Genomic DNA, 18,670 nt, shown 5'->3' with positions numbered 1-18,670 from the left:
CATTGGTGACCTCTCAAGAAAGGTGTTGATCACATACATCCTGCCGTAGAAGAAATTATTCATAGTTGGAGGAGACAGTAAGACCAGAATTATCAAGAAGAACAAAGCATCTCCGAAACCTTAACCATCTTCTTATCATTGCTTTCACCATCAATTGAGTAACGTTTTCTTTATTTTACTTTTATGCGCTTTAAACAACCAACCAACTTTTCTATCCGCCTGACTAAGATCTACAGGATAACCATAGCTTGCTTTAAATCACAATTCTCGTGGGATCGACCCTGACTCACTCAGTTATTACTTGGACGACCCAGTGCACTTGTTGGTTCAGTTGTGCGAAGTTTAATTCCGCGCACCAAATTTTTGGCACCATTACAGGAGATTGTTCGAGTTTGGACAACTAACGGATTATCTTGTTGCTTAGATTAGGTATTGTTTTTGATTTTGTTTGAGTATTTTAATTTTTTCTTCTTTTTCAAAATTTTTAAAAATTTTTTTTTCTTTATTAATCTTGATCTTTTGTTTGATTTTTTGTTCTTATTCTTGTTTGTGTTTTTTTCGAATTTCTTAAGTCTTTTTTTTAATTTTTAAAAATAGTATCTTTTATTTGAATCTTGTGTTAATATTTAATTTTAGTATGTTCTTGTGTTTTTTCTTTTAAAATTTTTGAAATTAGTATCTTTGGTTTTTAAAATTTTTAAGTTTGGTACTTTTTGCATTTATGAAACCATTGAGGATGATTATAATATTACCATATGACCATTTCTAAGAATAAATTAAAATATCTTGAAACAAATCGGTACTATAGAAAACTCAATTCCCTTTATTACCCCTTAAAAGATTTCTTTGTATAATGCAGGCTTTGATATTGGACCCGACCAAAGGGTTTCGAAAATAATAAACTAAGAAAGAAGTATGGATTATGGCTTTGCTAAGAAGATACTTCTACTTTTCAAATAATAATAATAATACTCTATCCTCATGAGTTTCTCAGGTTTTGCTATATTGTGTCTTAAAAATATAAATTATGCATACTATAAAAAATATTTTATAAAAATTATTATAAAATAAATATTTTTAGATTATTAATATATTAAATACATTAAAAATACTAAAAAAATTTTATTATCATATTTTTAAAATGTGCCTTTAAGGCACAAATTAGTTAAATCCATATTTTTATAATTCTAAGTTGAAAGCAAAGCCAAAAATCAACTATCCGTTATGACTAGTTTGATGCTCATCTCCTTTAAGCATCCTACTGTCCATGAATATTATTCTTTCTATCAAACAAGTACACATACACAATCTCATAGCTTTCATTCAAAGCATGGTATAATAGCCACTAACACCACTTTAGAAAATTGGGAGAGTTACTTGTTATTAGGTAATAATAGACTTTAAAATACTCTTTTATTTTTTGAACATGTTTATCCAAAAATAAAAGTTTTAAAATTGATTAATGTTCAAAATAACTTCTCAAGATTTAATACATCAATTTAGTTACTCAAAATTAAATCAGAAATTAGCTAAACATAGCATATTGTTAAACATTGAGAAAAAATAAAAGTATACAATAACCGGCAATCCACTAACCAGTTGCCAAATTTCAATGACTCAGCAAATCTTTAATCATAACATCCCTGCATACATCACTCAAATTTTCTCCTTTAATTATTATGCTTCAACATAGTTTTTCAATCATCATTAATAATTTCTTCTACCTACCAAACTTGCACCCCATTTTCTAAATTGCCACTTTGTGTGAAACTTTTCCCTTCCTTCAAGCCTTTACCTATGTCTTCAATACACTTTCATCATTCTTCATTTTACAACGACAAATGATCATAATTATGAAATGTGACACTATTTTACTTTTTAAAGCATTTCCTTTAATTTATGCTCTTCCATTCTATGGTTGAGAAAATTGAGAGTTGGAGTCAGTGTTCATGGAACTGAGGGATGCATGGGCTTGCTTCTTTCTTTTTTATAGCTTCTGGTTTGTCACTTTCTGTGAACAAGATGGTATGTCTATACTTATATCCATAAAATAATGAAATTTCTTTTATTTTTATCTAGCTATTTCTTTAGCCATTTTTTCTTAGTTAAAATACTTAAGATTTTGAGATCATTCAGTTCACAAAATAGAGGTCTTGAACCTGATTTAATATGGTTTCTCTTAAAAAAAATTGCTGCATTATCTAAACTGGAACATGCATGAGTTGTTGTTACAATTTTTAATTTGCAAGTCATGGTGGTGCTAAAGAAAAAAAACACAATTTTCATTACATTTTGTGATTAATCAAAATAAGAAATTATATAATTTACATTGAGTTTAAAATTTTTCATTATTTGAATTCCATCATAAAAGTTTTCTAATAGAATTTCCTGGGGACAGGTTTCTTGAGTCTTTCTTGTGGTGGAAGAAAAAGTTTCATTGATTCAAATAACATTTCATGGGTTCCAGACACAAATTACATAACCACAGGCAAGACTACAACCATTACTTACACTGATGGTTCAGTCTCAACAAATGTCTCGGCACGATTCTTCTCGAATTCAAGACGGCGAAAATGTTACAGAATACCAATGAACAATGCAACTAATTTGGTTCTTGTTAGAGCAAATTTCGTGTACAAGAATTATGATGGACTTGCAGTGCCTCCTACATTCTCTGTTTCTCTTGGGACTTCAATTGCTGCCACTGTTAATCTTTCTGAGCATGATCCATGGACTGAAGAGTTCTTATGGATGGTTAATAAGGACACTCTGCCACTCTGTTTGATTGCGGTTTCAGATGGTGGTTCGCCGGTAATTTCTTCGCTTGAAATCCGGCCGCTTCCACGAGCCGCCTACATGAATGCTATGGCTGACTTTCCAAATAAGTTGCTAAGGAAGAGCTACCGGATCGATTGCGGCTACACCGGCCATTCTATCCGGTAAGGATCATAACATTCTTCTTCTTTGATATCTGTTAAGATCCATGACTCATAAGTATTTGGTACTACAACATAAAACAAGTTATACCTTATGTCAAAAATATAATGGATCAAATTGAAAAAGACCAACGTGATTTTGTAGTTATTAAAATTCAAGAAAAAATTGAGCATACTTTAAAGTCAGGAGTCAAATTAAATCTTATCTTATTAACAACTTATATCAAACTAAATCAATATCTTAAATTAATAATTTAATTTTTATGTACTAATGGTAAGAAAATTTTAGACAGACAATCAATACTGTCTAAACATTATCTTTTGATATTTCATTGATTTAATTAGAATATATTAATGGTATAAAACTAGGATGTGAATAGTCATATAGGATGTACATGGTCTGACCTAGTTCAAAGACTCGCTCCGAATTTGAACATTTTAGTGTGATTTTATTGAGTCCAGATTCGGGTAAGGGTCTTACAAATAGACCGGTCATTATTTAGGTTCGGATCTAGATTAAGATGAACCCAATCCATGTGCACCTTAAGAAAACTAAAAAATATATATATGTTTTAAACTAATTTCAATATTATGTTATATTAATTATGAGTTTATTATTTTATTTTTAATCACACTTGTTGAATTAGAAAATAGATAAAAAAAACATCAAATTAGAATTTATAGATAAATTCAAGTTTAAATATGAATATCAACTTTTTGGTAACAAAATTTTTCTTTATAAATAAGTGTATTATAAATAATTTTTTTTTATAAATTATTGTTAAAATTTTAAGGACCCAATTTTTATCCGAATATGATATAAAAAACAGACTTGATGTATATTTAACACCAAATCTAAATTAAGGCGAACGCGATTTTACCAAACCCTTATATACCCCTAAGTCATACAAATGGGAGAATTGAGAGAGAATATATTCTAATTAACTACTATATTTTTTTCTAACAAAATAATTAACAGTTTTGTTGGTTAATGAAGGTATGAAGAGTTTTTAGCATTTTAAAATACAGGTATCCTTTGGATCCATTTGACAGAATATGGGATTCTGATACAAGATTCACACCCTTTCATGCTACAACTGGATTCAGCATTCAACTTGGATTCAATCCAAGTAATGTTATGGAACAACCACCAGTAACTGTTCTTCAAACCGGCCGAGTTTTGGCGCGAAGGAACACGCTGACGTATAACCTGCCTCTGGACGAAGAATTGGGAGACTACTACATCATCCTTTACTTTGCTGGAATTCTTCCTCTGTTTCCATCATTTGATGTATTCATAAATGGAGATCTTGTAAAACCAAACTATACAATCATTAGATCAGAGATCAGTGCTTTATATTTTACGCGAAAGCGGATCACAAGATTGACTATTACACTGAAGAACAACACCTTTTACCCTCTCATCAATGCATTTGAAGTTTACAAGATGCTTCATATTCCATCTGAAGCCTCCTCAACCACAGGTTTACCACCCAATTCATTTTCATATATCTTTTTTCAGTAAATATACAAATAGGTCCTTAAAAAATTTTATATTTTAAGTTTTTGTTTCCAAAATTTTTTTATTACGTTTAGATTTTTAAATTTTATAAAGGTTTAAAAATAAGACATAGTTCTTTCTTATTATACTTTTAAATATTTATTTATCAAAGTAAAAAATAACGAGTCTAATTAAAGTAAGAATCTATATGTCTTACTTTTATAAAGTAAAGACTTTAGCATGATAATTTTTTTTTTAGAACAAACACGTCTTAACTCTTATGCCAAAAATTTTGGACCTATTTGAATATATATATTTTCCATTAAGTATAGTTTGATGTTAACGTTCATTTTCCGGGAAAATTGCAATTTAGCCTCGGGAACTTTGGCTACTGTGTAATTTACCCTCTAAACTCTTAAAACGTTCAATTTGATTTTTGTTGTTAGTAAGGTTTAGTTTGGATAAATAACTTAATTAAATTACTTTTGAAAAATTAGCTTAAACAATAAATTATTATATTAAAAGTAGCTTATAAATAAATTATTTTGTATTTGAATTTTTAATGCTAAAAGTACTTATTTTATAGAAATGTGATAAAAAATAGTAGTATTATGAGAGAAGTCATTTTTTTAACTTTTCTATAAATTCCTAAATAGTGATTTTAAAAATTACACTTAACATTAATACTACTACTTTTCAGAAGTCAAAAGCTAAAAAAAATTACTTTTAAAACTTTCCAAAGAGATCCTAAATAGTGGAGGGAAAAAAGGGGGCTCCCGTCCTGCAGGGGATTAGAGTAAATTTTCGTCCCAAATTATTCTTTTATTAAGAATTAAATTTAAAATTTAATTTTAATGTATTATTAGTGTAAAGTAATTTTACATATATATTTAATTATATATTTTGACAAAAATAATTATTTTTTATATTTATCACATAAATAGTTATTTATAAAAATGAATGTCATCATTGATTATGTAAAATGTTTTACCATATAACAAATTAAACTCATTTTTTTGGTGACTAAATTAAACTCATTAAATTTATTAATAAAACACCTCGTGAGAGAAAAATTTTGGAAGAGCGTTTAGTAATTTTTTATTTTTTAATTTTTTTCACCATGTTGTAATGTTAGGATTACGAAGTTAAATTGCACGTTTTGAAAAATTTAGAGGGTAAATTGTGCATAAACCAAAGTTAAGGGGTAAATTGCAAATTACCTTTCATTTCTGGGATAAATTTGTATTCCAGTTTCAGCAATGCAGGTTATTCAGCAGTCCACTGGATTGGATCTTGGATGGCAAGATGATCCATGCTCTCCCTCTCCTTGGGAAAACGTTAATTGCCAAGGAAACCTTGTTACATCATTGTCTGTGAATTCAAACCATGCTTTTTTTCTTCTTTTTATTTATAAAGGATCAAGATTCGGTAAAATTTGCGATTTATAGTTTGAGTTCTAATAAAATTTCTAATAGTTTTGATTTTTAGTGTATTAAGTAGCATAGTTAATTTCTATATGGTCTTTCCACATATAGATTAATATCAAAATTGTAATTCTCTAGTATTTTAGTGACCGAAGAGTATTTACTTTTATTTATTTCATTGGTGATCTAATTGTGACTTTATTTTATCAGGGATCTTTCAAACATAAATTTGAGATCAATTGGTCCTACATTTGGTGACTTGTTAGACCTTAAAACATTGTAATTTTTCTTTCAACTAAAACTGTAGATTATATTTATGTTTTTCTCACACTCAATTTCTCATAATCATAATTGGCTTTCACTGTTCATCAGGGATTTGCACAACTCATCTCTTTCTGGTGAAATACAAAATTTGGGTAGCTTGCAACGTCTTCAGATACTGTAATGCCTCAAAATCAGGAACTTGATATTTGATTATATTAAAAAAAAATTGGTAATGACTAATTACAGCTAAAAATTTTCAGGAACTTGAGTTTCAATCAACTAACATCCTTTGGTGCAGAGCTGGAGAACTTAATTAACCTTAGAGTACTGTAAGTTACATTCCCAATTCCCTAAAAGTTAGAAATTATTTTAATTGAAACGAAAATTGATTGAACTTGATTAACCATTGATATGTGAATTTAGTTGCATTGATTTATGAGTTTGCACTTTAGAATGCATTAAAATGAAGCAGAATTACAATGTTGCCACAATTCTTGGCCTTTGTTTACATTATTTCTTTTCATTATGTTAAAGAGACTTGCAGAACAATAGTCTAAAAGGAACAGTGCCGGAAAGCTTGGGAGAGTTAGAGGATCTCCACTTATTGTAAGTGAGCAATAATAAAAAAAAGTCTCAAAAACTAAAATATGAATCCTTTGTTTCAATTCTCTTCATTTATGTTAGAGAATCTACCAATCTCCAACAAAATATAAGGACTACAAAATTTTCCTTAATATTTAAAATAACTAGTTCATCTTTTATTATTCAAAAAATAGTAGTGAATTAGTTCTTTATTAATATCTCGGTTCTTTTTAAGGACAACTTATTTATTAAGTGAATGGTAAGAAAAAAAAATTTGTTTGGCGAGAAGCAGAATTGCCACTTTTAAATCTTGAAGGACTATTTTGTTCCCCCAAAATTTTAATTAGGAATAAGATTTAGGTTTATTATTATTGTTTAATTTTTCCCCCTTTTGGCATTTTCTTTCTTTTCTCTGTTTCTGCAGGAATTTAGAAAATAATAGACTAGAAGGTCCATTACCACAGACATTGAACAAGCCTACTTTAGAGATCAGGTACGTAATTTATTAATGTTAATGCAGTTTTCTCCTTAAAACACAAAATGTTGTCAAAACAACAAACCTAAATCTGTTTTCTTTCCCTTTTGTTTTGTTTGTTTCTGCAGAGCATCAGGGAACTTGTGCCTAACATTTTCCACAACCACATGTGATGATGCTTCATCCAATTCTACAAATGAGACACCTCAAGTCACTACAGTTCCTGAAAATCAGCACAATGTGCATAAACATCACCTAGCAATCATTCTAGGAGCAGTAGTTGGAGGAGTTACACTAGCCTTTCTATTACTAAGCATTTCACTTTTCTTATATAAGACTAAAATGCAACATGAAGTAGCCTCACACACATCAAGTATGCATTCTTTTACATCATGCAAATATATTTACACTCTAGTTTTAATGCATTGGTAGCAGTCATCAATCTAAAAAATCTTGACAGTAAAAACAAAATGTATATAACATCACAATAAAATAATTTAATATAATGGGACAAATTTAATAGCATAGTGAAGGCAAATAAATAATATTGTTGTATATTCGAGTACTAAAGAATTTTTTAAAATCCAGTGGGGTACTTCCCCTCTATACTATTCCACATAAATCCGTCCCTGATTAATATATAAATATACTTTTTGATTAATATATTTTGTTATATTTGTATTTTGGATCGTATTCATATTAGATATTCGTATTTGTAAGGGTGCGGCATAATGTGAAATATTTAAATTTTTATGTATTTTAGGGTCTGATAAGGATATGAGGAACTGGGGTGCAGCAAGAGTGTTTTCCTACAAAGAGATTAAATTAGCAACAAGAAATTTCAAAGAAATTATAGGAAGGGGAAGTTTTGGACCTGTTTACCTTGGAAAGCTTCTAGATGGAAAATTAGTAGCCGTCAAAGTTCGCTCTGACAAATCCCAACTGGGGGCTGATTCTTTTGTCAATGAGGTTAAATTACTGAATTTAATTAACAATTTTGGATCCTATAAAATATTATATTAGTATTTGTTAGACTATATATCATAAATACTGATATAAGATTTGTTATTTAAATATTTTGTTTTAATTCAATTTAAACTTTATATAAAATGATAAATAATTAGTTTTCCATCAAAGGAAAACTCTCTCTTTATACTGAGATAGGTCTTATTTCGTTAATCATATTTAATGTAAAGTGAAATTTGAAAATAATTAACTTTTTATGTCAAATTTAAAATTCTAAACATTTTATTGAAGTTGTTCTAAGTATGAGACATTAAACTACTTTCTATACAAGAATTTTATGTAATAGTCAAAATCAAAGGATTATTCTGTTTAACCATTGGATCCAATTATAAATAATTGGACTCCATTTATGTTGATACTATTATTTGTATGTCACAAATAAGAAGGTGACATGTAAGTAAGTAAATGCGTCAAGCCAAATTGATGATCCAATGAAATTTTGTCCTGTAATACAAAATGTCCCATGTTTATATAATTCATAAAACATTGTTTTTTATATAATTCAGGTTAATATTTTGTCAAGCATACGGCATCAGAATCTTGTGACGTTGGAAGGATTTTGCAATGAATCAAAGCATCAAATATTAGTTTATGAGTACTTGCCTGGTGGATCCCTTGTTGATCACCTATATGGTACTAAATTCTTCAATACAGCTTCATAATCCCAACAATTCAATCATCATCATCATTTTTCTTTTGTTATTTTTTTTTTCTTTTCCCATTAGGTACAAAGAGTAAAAAAACTTCTCTAAGCTGGGTTCGGAGGTTGAAAATTGCTGTTGATGCAGCAAAAGGTACAACAGTTGGAATAAGATTTGAACAGTAACAATTTGAAATTATATTGAGTAATTTCTTAAGAAATATTTGGTTTGGATATTTTACTCCTTAATAAATTTTATTCACAGAATCAGTCTCTTAAATTTTTTACAAAGATAATATTGAATTTGGTCTCTTAACTTACACGCAAGTTTCAATTTAGTCCCTAAAGTTTCAATTGCTTTTATTTAGTCCCTAAACTTTGCGAACGCAATTTACGTTAGTCCCTAAAACAATTTTTGACAGACACTAATGGAACGTTGACATAGATAGTCGAATGCCACACTGAATTCTGTAAAACGACATTATTTTTGTTTTGGCACTCAAATAACCCAAAAATACGGTAAGTGGTATTTATTAAAAATTTTCTCCTAAAGTAAGTGGTACGGCTCATTTTTGGACTATTTGAGCGCTAAAACCAAAACGGCGTCATTTTACAGATTCAGGGTGACATCTGATTGTCCATGTCAGCGCTCTATTAAGGTTTGTATGTCGGAAGTTATTTTAAAGACTAATTTGTAAAGTTTTCAAATTAAATAGAGACAATTGAAATTTTAAAGACTAAATTGAAACTAATGTATAAATTTAGAAACCAAATTGAGTATTAACTTTTTCTGTATAGAGAGATTTATTTGAGAATTTTAAGAATTTTTAAAAATTGTTATTTTTTTATTAAATAATGATAAAATTAATTTGTCTAACTTTTTATTAAAATTTGACTAAAGATTGATTTGTCTAATAAAATAAAAATTTAAAGACTGATTTAGTATATAAAACTTGTTGAAAATTAAATTGTCTTGCTAAAAATTTTTAGGAATTGATTTAAAATATTATTCTTAGAAATTTTAGCCGACCAAGTAAATGATATGAATCAAATGTTAAATGACATCAAAATGTTCAATAACAAAATTAGCATATTCCTAAAGCTAATTTTTGAATTAATGTTAAGGATTGGATTATTTGCACAACGGAAGCGAACCGCGAATCATTCACCGTGACATAAAGTGCAGCAACATCCTCTTGGACATGGACATGAATGCCAAGGTCTGTGACTTAGGCCTTTCTAAGCAAGTCATCCATGCTGATGCAACTCATGTCACCACTCTTGTTAAAGGAACTGCTGGTTATCTTGATCCAGAGTATGTTATTACTATAATTAACAAGTTAATATTGCTTTCTTTATTATTATTAGGGTAAAATATATTTTTTGTTTCAAATATCCTTAAATTTTATTTTGTTTTAATTTTGTTTTGGAAGTTTTCGATTTGCATAAAATATACCCTTGACGACTAATTTTTCAAAAAATTTAAAACCAATTCAACAACAATTTCAGAAGAATAACCCTCACCAAAAGCAAATCAAACATAATTTTCATGCATTATTGTCAGATTGGTCTTAAATTTTTTGAAATTTAGCTGTCGATAATATATTTGATGCAAATCGAAAACTTTTGGGACAAAATTAATACAAAATAAAACTTAGGGATATTTTTGAAACTTTTGCCAAATTTCAAAAACAAAAAGTATATATACTTTACTCTTATTATTATTATATTTTTTACTTTTAATATTTCCCATATTTTCAATTTTACTTTACCTCAACATTCTTAAATGATCTCAATTTTTTGCTTATGAATTTTAAATAAGACAATGCTAGGTAACTAATGATTTTTTTTGAACAACATAAATCATCAATCAAATAAAAATACACTACACTTCTAAATTATACACTTAAATTTTAATATTAGAATAACTATCTACACACTTAATAAAATAAATATCTAATACCTTTATTGTTCACATTGTTTAGTATTTTCATTGTTTACCTATACTTTTCCTTTCAAATATTGTCAAAGCTATCCCTATAGCCAACAAAGGTTGAAAGAATTTAAACTTTTGGAATAAAATTGAAGAGTTTGGTAAATGTTGAGAATACTTTATTTCATTGTTTGTTTATGTAAATTAATTTCATGAACCAGGTACTATTCCACTCAGCAGTTGACTGAGAGAAGTGATGTATACAGTTTTGGAGTGGTTCTTTTAGAACTTATTTGTGGAAGAGAGCCATTGAGTCACTCAGGGACCCCTGACTCATTCAATTTGGTCTTATGGGTAACTTATTTTCCTTACTTCCTTTTATTGTTTCTATAGCAGCTTATTTATTGTTAAACTTTTCAAATAGGTAAAGTATTTTTCTTTTTAATATTTGTGATTTTGAAAATTTTGTCCTTTAACATTTTAGATGGAGTTCACGTTATGAGATAATTTTAATATAAATCGAAAATGTTAATAACAAAATTGAATAAAATTAAAATGACAGATATTTTTGAAAAAATTATAAATAATAAGGACAAAAAATATAAAGTTTTTAAATTTCTAGAAATCTTACATTGTAAAATCATTCTGATGTAAAGATTTTAGTGTAAAAATTTTGAAGAATGTGAAACCATTCTTTTAACCACAAGTCCTCTAAAGGTAATTTCAACCGAGCTAGATAGAACTAGTTAAACGTAAAATAGGGATATTTGCGGTACAATTTATATCGATTTTAAGCCAAAAATTCATGCAAATTCTAATTTTACTTGTTGTATGATTTGGATTGAATGAATTTTTTTAAAAAGGTTCGATCCAATTTCAAATAGTTTGGATTGAATTGAGTTTGTAATTTTTTAAATTAAAAAAGTTAAATATGTATAACAAGTTTTAATATCACAATGACATAACAAGTTTTAACAATAATATCTTAAAAAATCAATAATAACATAAGATAAAAATAAAATTATAGCTAGATTAGTTAAAATAAATAAATAAATCTCACTTTGAACATAAAATATTTATTAAATAATAATAATACATGAATAATATAAATATATAACAAATTAAATATATTATAAGTAAATTTATAAATATAATAATAAAAAAGTAATATTATAGCACATTGTGCAGTTTGAATTGAATTGCATTGGTTTTGAGAAGTAGATCAAAAATTCAATCCGATCCGATTCATATAGTTTGCAAAAAATAGAATCTAATCAAATCCAAATTAATACGGTTTTAATCGGTTTTTAGTTTGATTTAAATTAAATGAATAATTTAATTTGCATCGGTTTAGATTTAAACACTCCTAATGTAAAACAAATAACAATTTAATCATGTAGCATGAGAACAATTCTAAGCAATATAAGTATGAAACTATCCATGTTGTATTCTTTTTCTTTCCTATATATTCTTCACAAATTGAAGTTAAAAGTTTTGTCTGTGTAACGATGATGTAAAATACTAAGATAATTTCACATTTTTTGTTCCCTTTGTAATAACTACCAATTGCAGGCCAAGCCTTACTTACAGGCAGGTGCATATGAGATTGTGGATGAAGACATAAGAGGAACTTTTGATCCTTTAAGCATGAAAAAAGCATCTTTGATTGCTGTAAAATCAGTGGAGAGGGATGCTTCACAGAGACCATGCATTGGACAAGTATTAGCAGAACTAAAGGAGGCCTATACTATTCAACTCAGATTCCTTGAAGAATCTTGTCAAAACAACAATTGATTTACACCTAATGCAGATAAAGAAATAATAGAAGAGAACTAATATATAATTTAATTATATGATTTGTACTTTTTTGTTGTTGTAAATGTCACGTTAAATGTTATGATCAGCAAAGCAATTTATTTAGTCCAACAGCTAATACTTGATAAAGTTTGAATTATTATTATTTTTTTCGGTTTTTTACAACATCTCTTAATTTAATAGGCTAAAAATTAATCTATTGTAGATAGTTTGTTTGGATTATTTATTTCTGAGAAATAAATCATTGGGTCTAAAAGTGACAATAATGTAACCAATTTGAATGAGGATCATACTTTAAATACAATTGAGATCCATAATCTAGAATATGCACCTAAAGTCCTAAAAGATAGAGGCCACGATAAAAGACGTAAGTATCTCAAGGTAAAAAAAATTGTGAAAAAAATATCTTTCGAGAACAATTAGGTATTTATTTATGGTTTAATTACTTTAGAGGTCTCTATAATTTTATCAAATTTTTAATTAGATCTCTATACTTTTTTTTAATTAAGTTCCTATACATTAATTTTTTTTAATTTAGTCGCTATTAACGTTGAACGTCAAAAAAATATTAGTAAATTGTAAAATTACTTGTATACTTTTAGAGACCAAACTGAAAAGAAAAAAAGTATAGGGATTTAATTGAAAATTCAATAAAACTATAAATATTCAATGAAAGATATTTCTATAATCCCTTTATTTTGTCACTATCATTTTTTTACTTATTTATTATATACAAATTATACCAAAAATACTTTCTCTCTGTTTTTTTTTACTTCCAAAATACCTTATCTTAAAGACAAACAAAAAAAGAATGGATAAAATGAAACAGAAATAGTAGTAATAAGTATATATAAAATTCAGTTTCCATCATTCAAGTATTTATTATGATCATGTAACATTTTACGTTTGTGTGGATTCATAGAATATAGTTTGTGTCTTTATCATATCATGGTACACTTTAAAAAATCACAAGGCTATGTAATTTGTGTTGTTGAAATTTGAAATCTAAAAACAAAAATCATAGAAAACCATAAGGCTATGTAATTTGTGTTATTGCAGCCTCCTACTCTCTGAACTAGCATAAGGATCAACAATAACATTGATAACGGCCGATTTTCAAGTCGAGAAGAATTCTGAAAGAGCAGACTTGAGTTCATCAGGTGCCCCAACAAGATATTATCATTAATTTATTATATTCAATCAATTTTAAAATTAAAAAATTAAATAAAAAAAGAGGTGAGAAACGGAACTGACACTTCTTCGGCGACTCCACTAGCGAGAAGGGACTTGCATATGGTGGTGAAGGCGTAGGAAGGAGCAGCGGCGGCAGTGACGACGCCTTCACGACTAGCGAGCTTAGCTTCCTCGGCCAGAGTAACGATCTTTGTGACCGCAGATTCACCGCTCTTCACATCTTTTGAAGCCATACACAGAAGGGATCAGTTCTCTCTCTCTTTCTCTCTCTGTGTGTGTCTCTCTCTCAGTCTCCGATGGATTCGATGGATCGGCGGCGTCGAAGGTTGGTAGCCGAATGATAAAGTCAGAGAGAGAAAGAACGAGTGAGTGAGTGAACTCACAACAATTGCACACATTTTTCATAAAATTTTTTTCCGTTGGTTTTAATCAAATCGATCTGCGAAGGGGATGAGAGAGTAGGAGGTGAGAAGGGGATCAGAAGTAGGGGATGGGGTTTCTAAATTAAAAAATGTTAAAGGCATTTTTAAAATTTAAAAATTATTGAGGTTTTTAAATTAGGATTTTTTATTTTTAATTTTAGAATATTCTTTTTTTAATAAAATATTCTGTTATCTAAATTTTTTTTTTGACGGTAGGAACTTGATTAAAAAAATTAAATAATTTAAGAATCTAATTGAAAAGAACAAAAGTATAGAGACCTAATTGAAAATTCAGTAAAACTTTAAGAACCTATAGAGTAATTAAACTTTTATTTATCCAATTTAAGTTCATTAGTCAATTACGGAGTTAGTAAATTTAAGGGTTAAACAAAAAAATCTTAGATGAAAGAGTTGTTTTATAATTTATACAAAATTTTTTATCTCTAATTTTTATTCATAAAAATTCTTATCTTATCACAAAAAAAAATTATTAATCGTATTTTTATTCCTTTTCCTTCTCCTTAGTTTTTTTTTATCTCTTTTTCACACACTAAGAGAAAATACAATACCATTTTTCTTAAAAGGCAGAAAAAAAATTTCATAAAAAAATACTTGGGTCAAAGTTTTTAAAGTGCAAGGAATTTAAGAATTAGCACCATTAACTTTTATCTCATCACATTTGTAAGATTCAAAAAATTTATTAGTTAATTATATATTTAAAAAAATTAGTTATGGGTGTTTAGTCTGAATTGAAAATTTAAATTTCATAATTTAAAAATTTATAGATAAAATTTGAGCTCAAAAAATTATTTGAGTTACGAAAATATAATTATTTAAAAAAATGCATACTAGCATTATAATTAACTATACACGCTTAAGTCTATTTAGTATTGCGTATGGGAGAAATAAAAATATAAAATTGACCAGAAAAATATTTAGAATACAAACTGAAATATATATCCTTATAATTTTGGTCTTAGATAGGATCAATAGGCAAAAAAACAAAAACATTCATCATTTATAGAGTCAAGAAACATGACTCCATCCTCTTTTCATATACATTTAGCAAAATGAGAGAACGAGAGAGTGCTCGATAGTGAGGAGAGGAAGAGAAGGAAAACTCTAAAGAATTAATCATTAATACCTTGAAATTCACTTTTCTCACAAACTGGAGCTCAGATTGACGATCTGTTTGTAGTTACACATTCCTCTCATCTTCCTCTACACATTTTTATACCTCTTTTGCAGTGAGTAATCACAAAAATTTTTCTCTATTTTTTACTATTTTTGAATTTTGGAGGTGTGTGGTATTGAAAATTTTGGTTTTGATACTTTAGAGAAAGTTCAAGCTCAAATTCTAGTAGAAATTTTAACACATGTTCATGTAGAATAAGATAAAAAAACTTTTTTCCTCTATTTTTTTCTAATTGGTGTGAAACCCTAGTATGAACATTGTGTAATTTGAATGAAATTAGATTGAATATAGTTTATTAAAACTTGGATTAGTGAGGAATTGATTCAGGCTTGGATTGGCCGGAGAGAAAGACTCAAGAGGTTGGGACCACTGATGCATGAGCGTCTTAAGTATTTTTTTTGGTGTTATCTTAGAGAAAATTGATGACTTTTTACTTGTTTTAAGGTTATTCTATTAATACTTTGAGTGCTTTGATTTCTTATTAGTTATAGGAGAATGATAGCAAAAGAAAAGTAAAGCATAAGTAAAAAAAAAGCAACCAAAAAGGCATCCTTCAAAAGAGAGAAAACTGGCGTGCAACACGCTAGAAAGGAGGACGTGCAACACGCCCATATAAGAAAGCAGAGGAGAGGGCATGCAACACGCCAAAAAGGAGGGCGTGCCACACGCCCAGGCAGCCAAAACAAAGCATTGGCATGCCACACGCCAACATGAGGGCATGGTACACTAGGCCAAAAGTCTAGGGGGTAATTTTGTGCACAAAGTGGGTGTACAACCTTGACCTCTTCCTACTCCAACGAACATAACTTGAGTTATGGAGGTCCAGATAAAGTGCTTTTAGTGGCGTTAGAAAGCTAACATCTAGAACATTCCAACGATATATAATAATTTATGGTGTATGCATATAAAAGTGGGCATGCAATACGCCAAAGTCAGGGCGTGTCACATGCCCAAAAATCGTGCTCCAAGAGGCCAAGAACCATGACGTCTGGGACGGATCAAAGAATCTAAGAGTGGAGGAGTCGAAAGTTAAAATCTTGCATAATTAAATATAATGTCATATATTTGATAATAGATATAATTATAATTAATTTTTTAATTTAAAAATTAATAAATATTTGTTAAATAAAAGAATTATCTCAATCTTTATAATTTTTTTATGATTTTATATCTAATAAAATATAAAATTATCTATTTTTAAATATTTTGTTAATTAATTTATTTTATTAAGTATTTATGTGACAGTAAATTATATTTTTATATTTTATATCTTTAAAAAAAATATGACATAAAATAATATAAATTAATTACACTAACAATTTTGTTACGTAAATTTAAAATATATTAAAGTATTTTTATATAATAATAGGGATAAAAATTAATAAAAAAATAACTAAAAAATAACTAAATAAAATTAGAAAAAAATAATATTATTATAAATAATATTAAAATATTTTTTATATGATTATAGATGTTCAAATTAATTTTAAGAAAAGAAATATAAAAATAACTCTAAATTAAATAAAAAAATACAAATAATATAAATACATGTAGAAAATTTGAACCCTAATGGATAAAGAATTCCAACTCTTTTTACTATTATTATGTTATTAAATTTTACTATATATAATGCATCTATTATAATAGTATATGAGTTTAAAATTTATTGGAGGTTAAGGCCACTACTTGCTCCCCTTGAGTCCGTCTCTGCATGGCGTGTAACATACCAAGATGAAGGGGCATATCATTTTGGCACGCATTTGAAGGGGCAGTCATGCGTACGCATCTGCCATGCGTACGCACAAGGCTTAAAAGTTTGCTGAATCATGCGTACATATCTCCATGCGTACGCACATGCCTTAAAAGTTTTATAGATCATGCGTATGCATCCCCATGCATACACACTAATGAGAAATTTTGTCCAATTATGCATATGCATCTCTCATGCGTACACATGACCCAACTTTTTTGGTTTTCTTTTGGAGCACGAGTTACTAATCTCATTGGTTAAGATTTGGAGCTTTGTTGATTCCTATAGATTAATATTATAGCTTCTCTATCTTGATTAATGCATTGATGTTTTCTTAAAAAAAAGTTTTCGTTCTTCATCAAAAGAATTTGAATGTGTTAAAAAGCAATTCTAATATGATTTGAATTCTTTTAATATCTTAAAAAAGTTATTTAATTGAATTTAGCTTGAAAACTTCTTCTCATAGTTCTTAGGTTTTGGCCTTGAATTTGATAAGTGACATTGAATCAACCAAGTTTGGTTATTGAGAATTGTATGATTTTTGAATCATCAGTGAAAGTACTTAACCTCTTATGTCAATCAATTAATAAAGGAATTGATAATTTATTAGGATTAGAGAAATTGAATTACCTATAAATTAGAGTTTGATTACTAAGGATTTGCCATAGATACATCATTGCTTGATCAAGATGAAAAATGAAAAACATTTTTTCAGAAATCTCAATATCTCTGAAACCTTAACTCTTTTGAATCATATTACCTTTTCAATTACTTATGACTTGCTTTTATTGAATTCACTATTTTTATGTAATTGCTTTTGAAACCTTTGATTTTGATTGTGTAATTAGATTAATCAATTGATCATTGTTTGCTTAGTCCATTAATCCTCGTGGAAACAATAACTCACTCCCGTGGTATTACTTGGTACGACTCGGTACACTTGCCGATCGTTTGTGGTTTTGTAAAATCTGCATAAAGTTTTTGGCACTATTGCTAAGGATTAATAGAGATTAACAACAAACCAATCAATTGATTACCTAGATAAGACCATTTCTTTTCTTGTTATTTAATTTTTGCTAGTTATCTCACTGGGGATTCTCTTCACTTTGACGTATAGAATCTCAATTTTCCTTGTTTTCTGTGTGTGTGTGTTTATGCAGAACAATAAGGATAAAGAACCTCTTCAATTTGATCCTAAAATTAAAATGACTCTTTAGAGGCAATGAAAACAAGCTAGAGACTAGAGAGTTGAAGAAGAGATTGAAGAGAAAATTGAAGAAGAGTTTGAATTCAATATGGCAGCTAACAACAACAATGTTATTGCTCCTAATGTCCTAAATGACCATCAAGTTAGGAAGAATCTTAGATCCTTAACTACCCCAAATCTTGGGCATTGTAGTAGTAGCACTTTCACCCCTAATTTGAATGCTAACAACTTTGAGTTGAAGCTCCAACTCATTACTTTGGTGCAGTAAAATTGTCAATTTGGTGAAAGTATTCAAGAAGATCCTAA

At 28.4% G+C, this 18,670-nt stretch overlaps 1 protein-coding gene across 1 annotated transcript; it reads left to right on the top strand.

The window, feature by feature from the left end:
- Positions 1-1,609: 1,609 nt before the first annotated feature.
- LOC130961883 (probable LRR receptor-like serine/threonine-protein kinase At5g48740) lies at positions 1,610-12,661 on the top strand. The gene is made up of 16 exons (XM_057887919.1): positions 1,610-2,025; positions 2,399-2,939; positions 3,966-4,420; positions 5,689-5,806; positions 6,072-6,140; positions 6,234-6,302; positions 6,386-6,454; positions 6,660-6,731; positions 7,132-7,200; positions 7,311-7,555; positions 7,946-8,151; positions 8,715-8,841; positions 8,934-9,002; positions 9,974-10,163; positions 11,003-11,135; positions 12,354-12,661. The coding sequence occupies exons 1-16, from the start codon at positions 1,950-1,952 to the stop codon at positions 12,573-12,575; spliced, it is 2,730 nt and encodes a 909-aa protein (XP_057743902.1). The 5' UTR covers positions 1,610-1,949; the 3' UTR covers positions 12,576-12,661.
- The last annotated feature ends 6,009 nt before the right edge of the window (positions 12,662-18,670 follow it).

The sequence above is a fragment of the Arachis stenosperma genome, chromosome 2, assembly GCF_014773155.1.
Source record: "Arachis stenosperma cultivar V10309 chromosome 2, arast.V10309.gnm1.PFL2, whole genome shotgun sequence".
NCBI lineage: Eukaryota > Viridiplantae > Streptophyta > Magnoliopsida > Fabales > Fabaceae > Arachis > Arachis stenosperma.
This window is presented reverse-complemented; position numbering and strand designations above follow the sequence as displayed.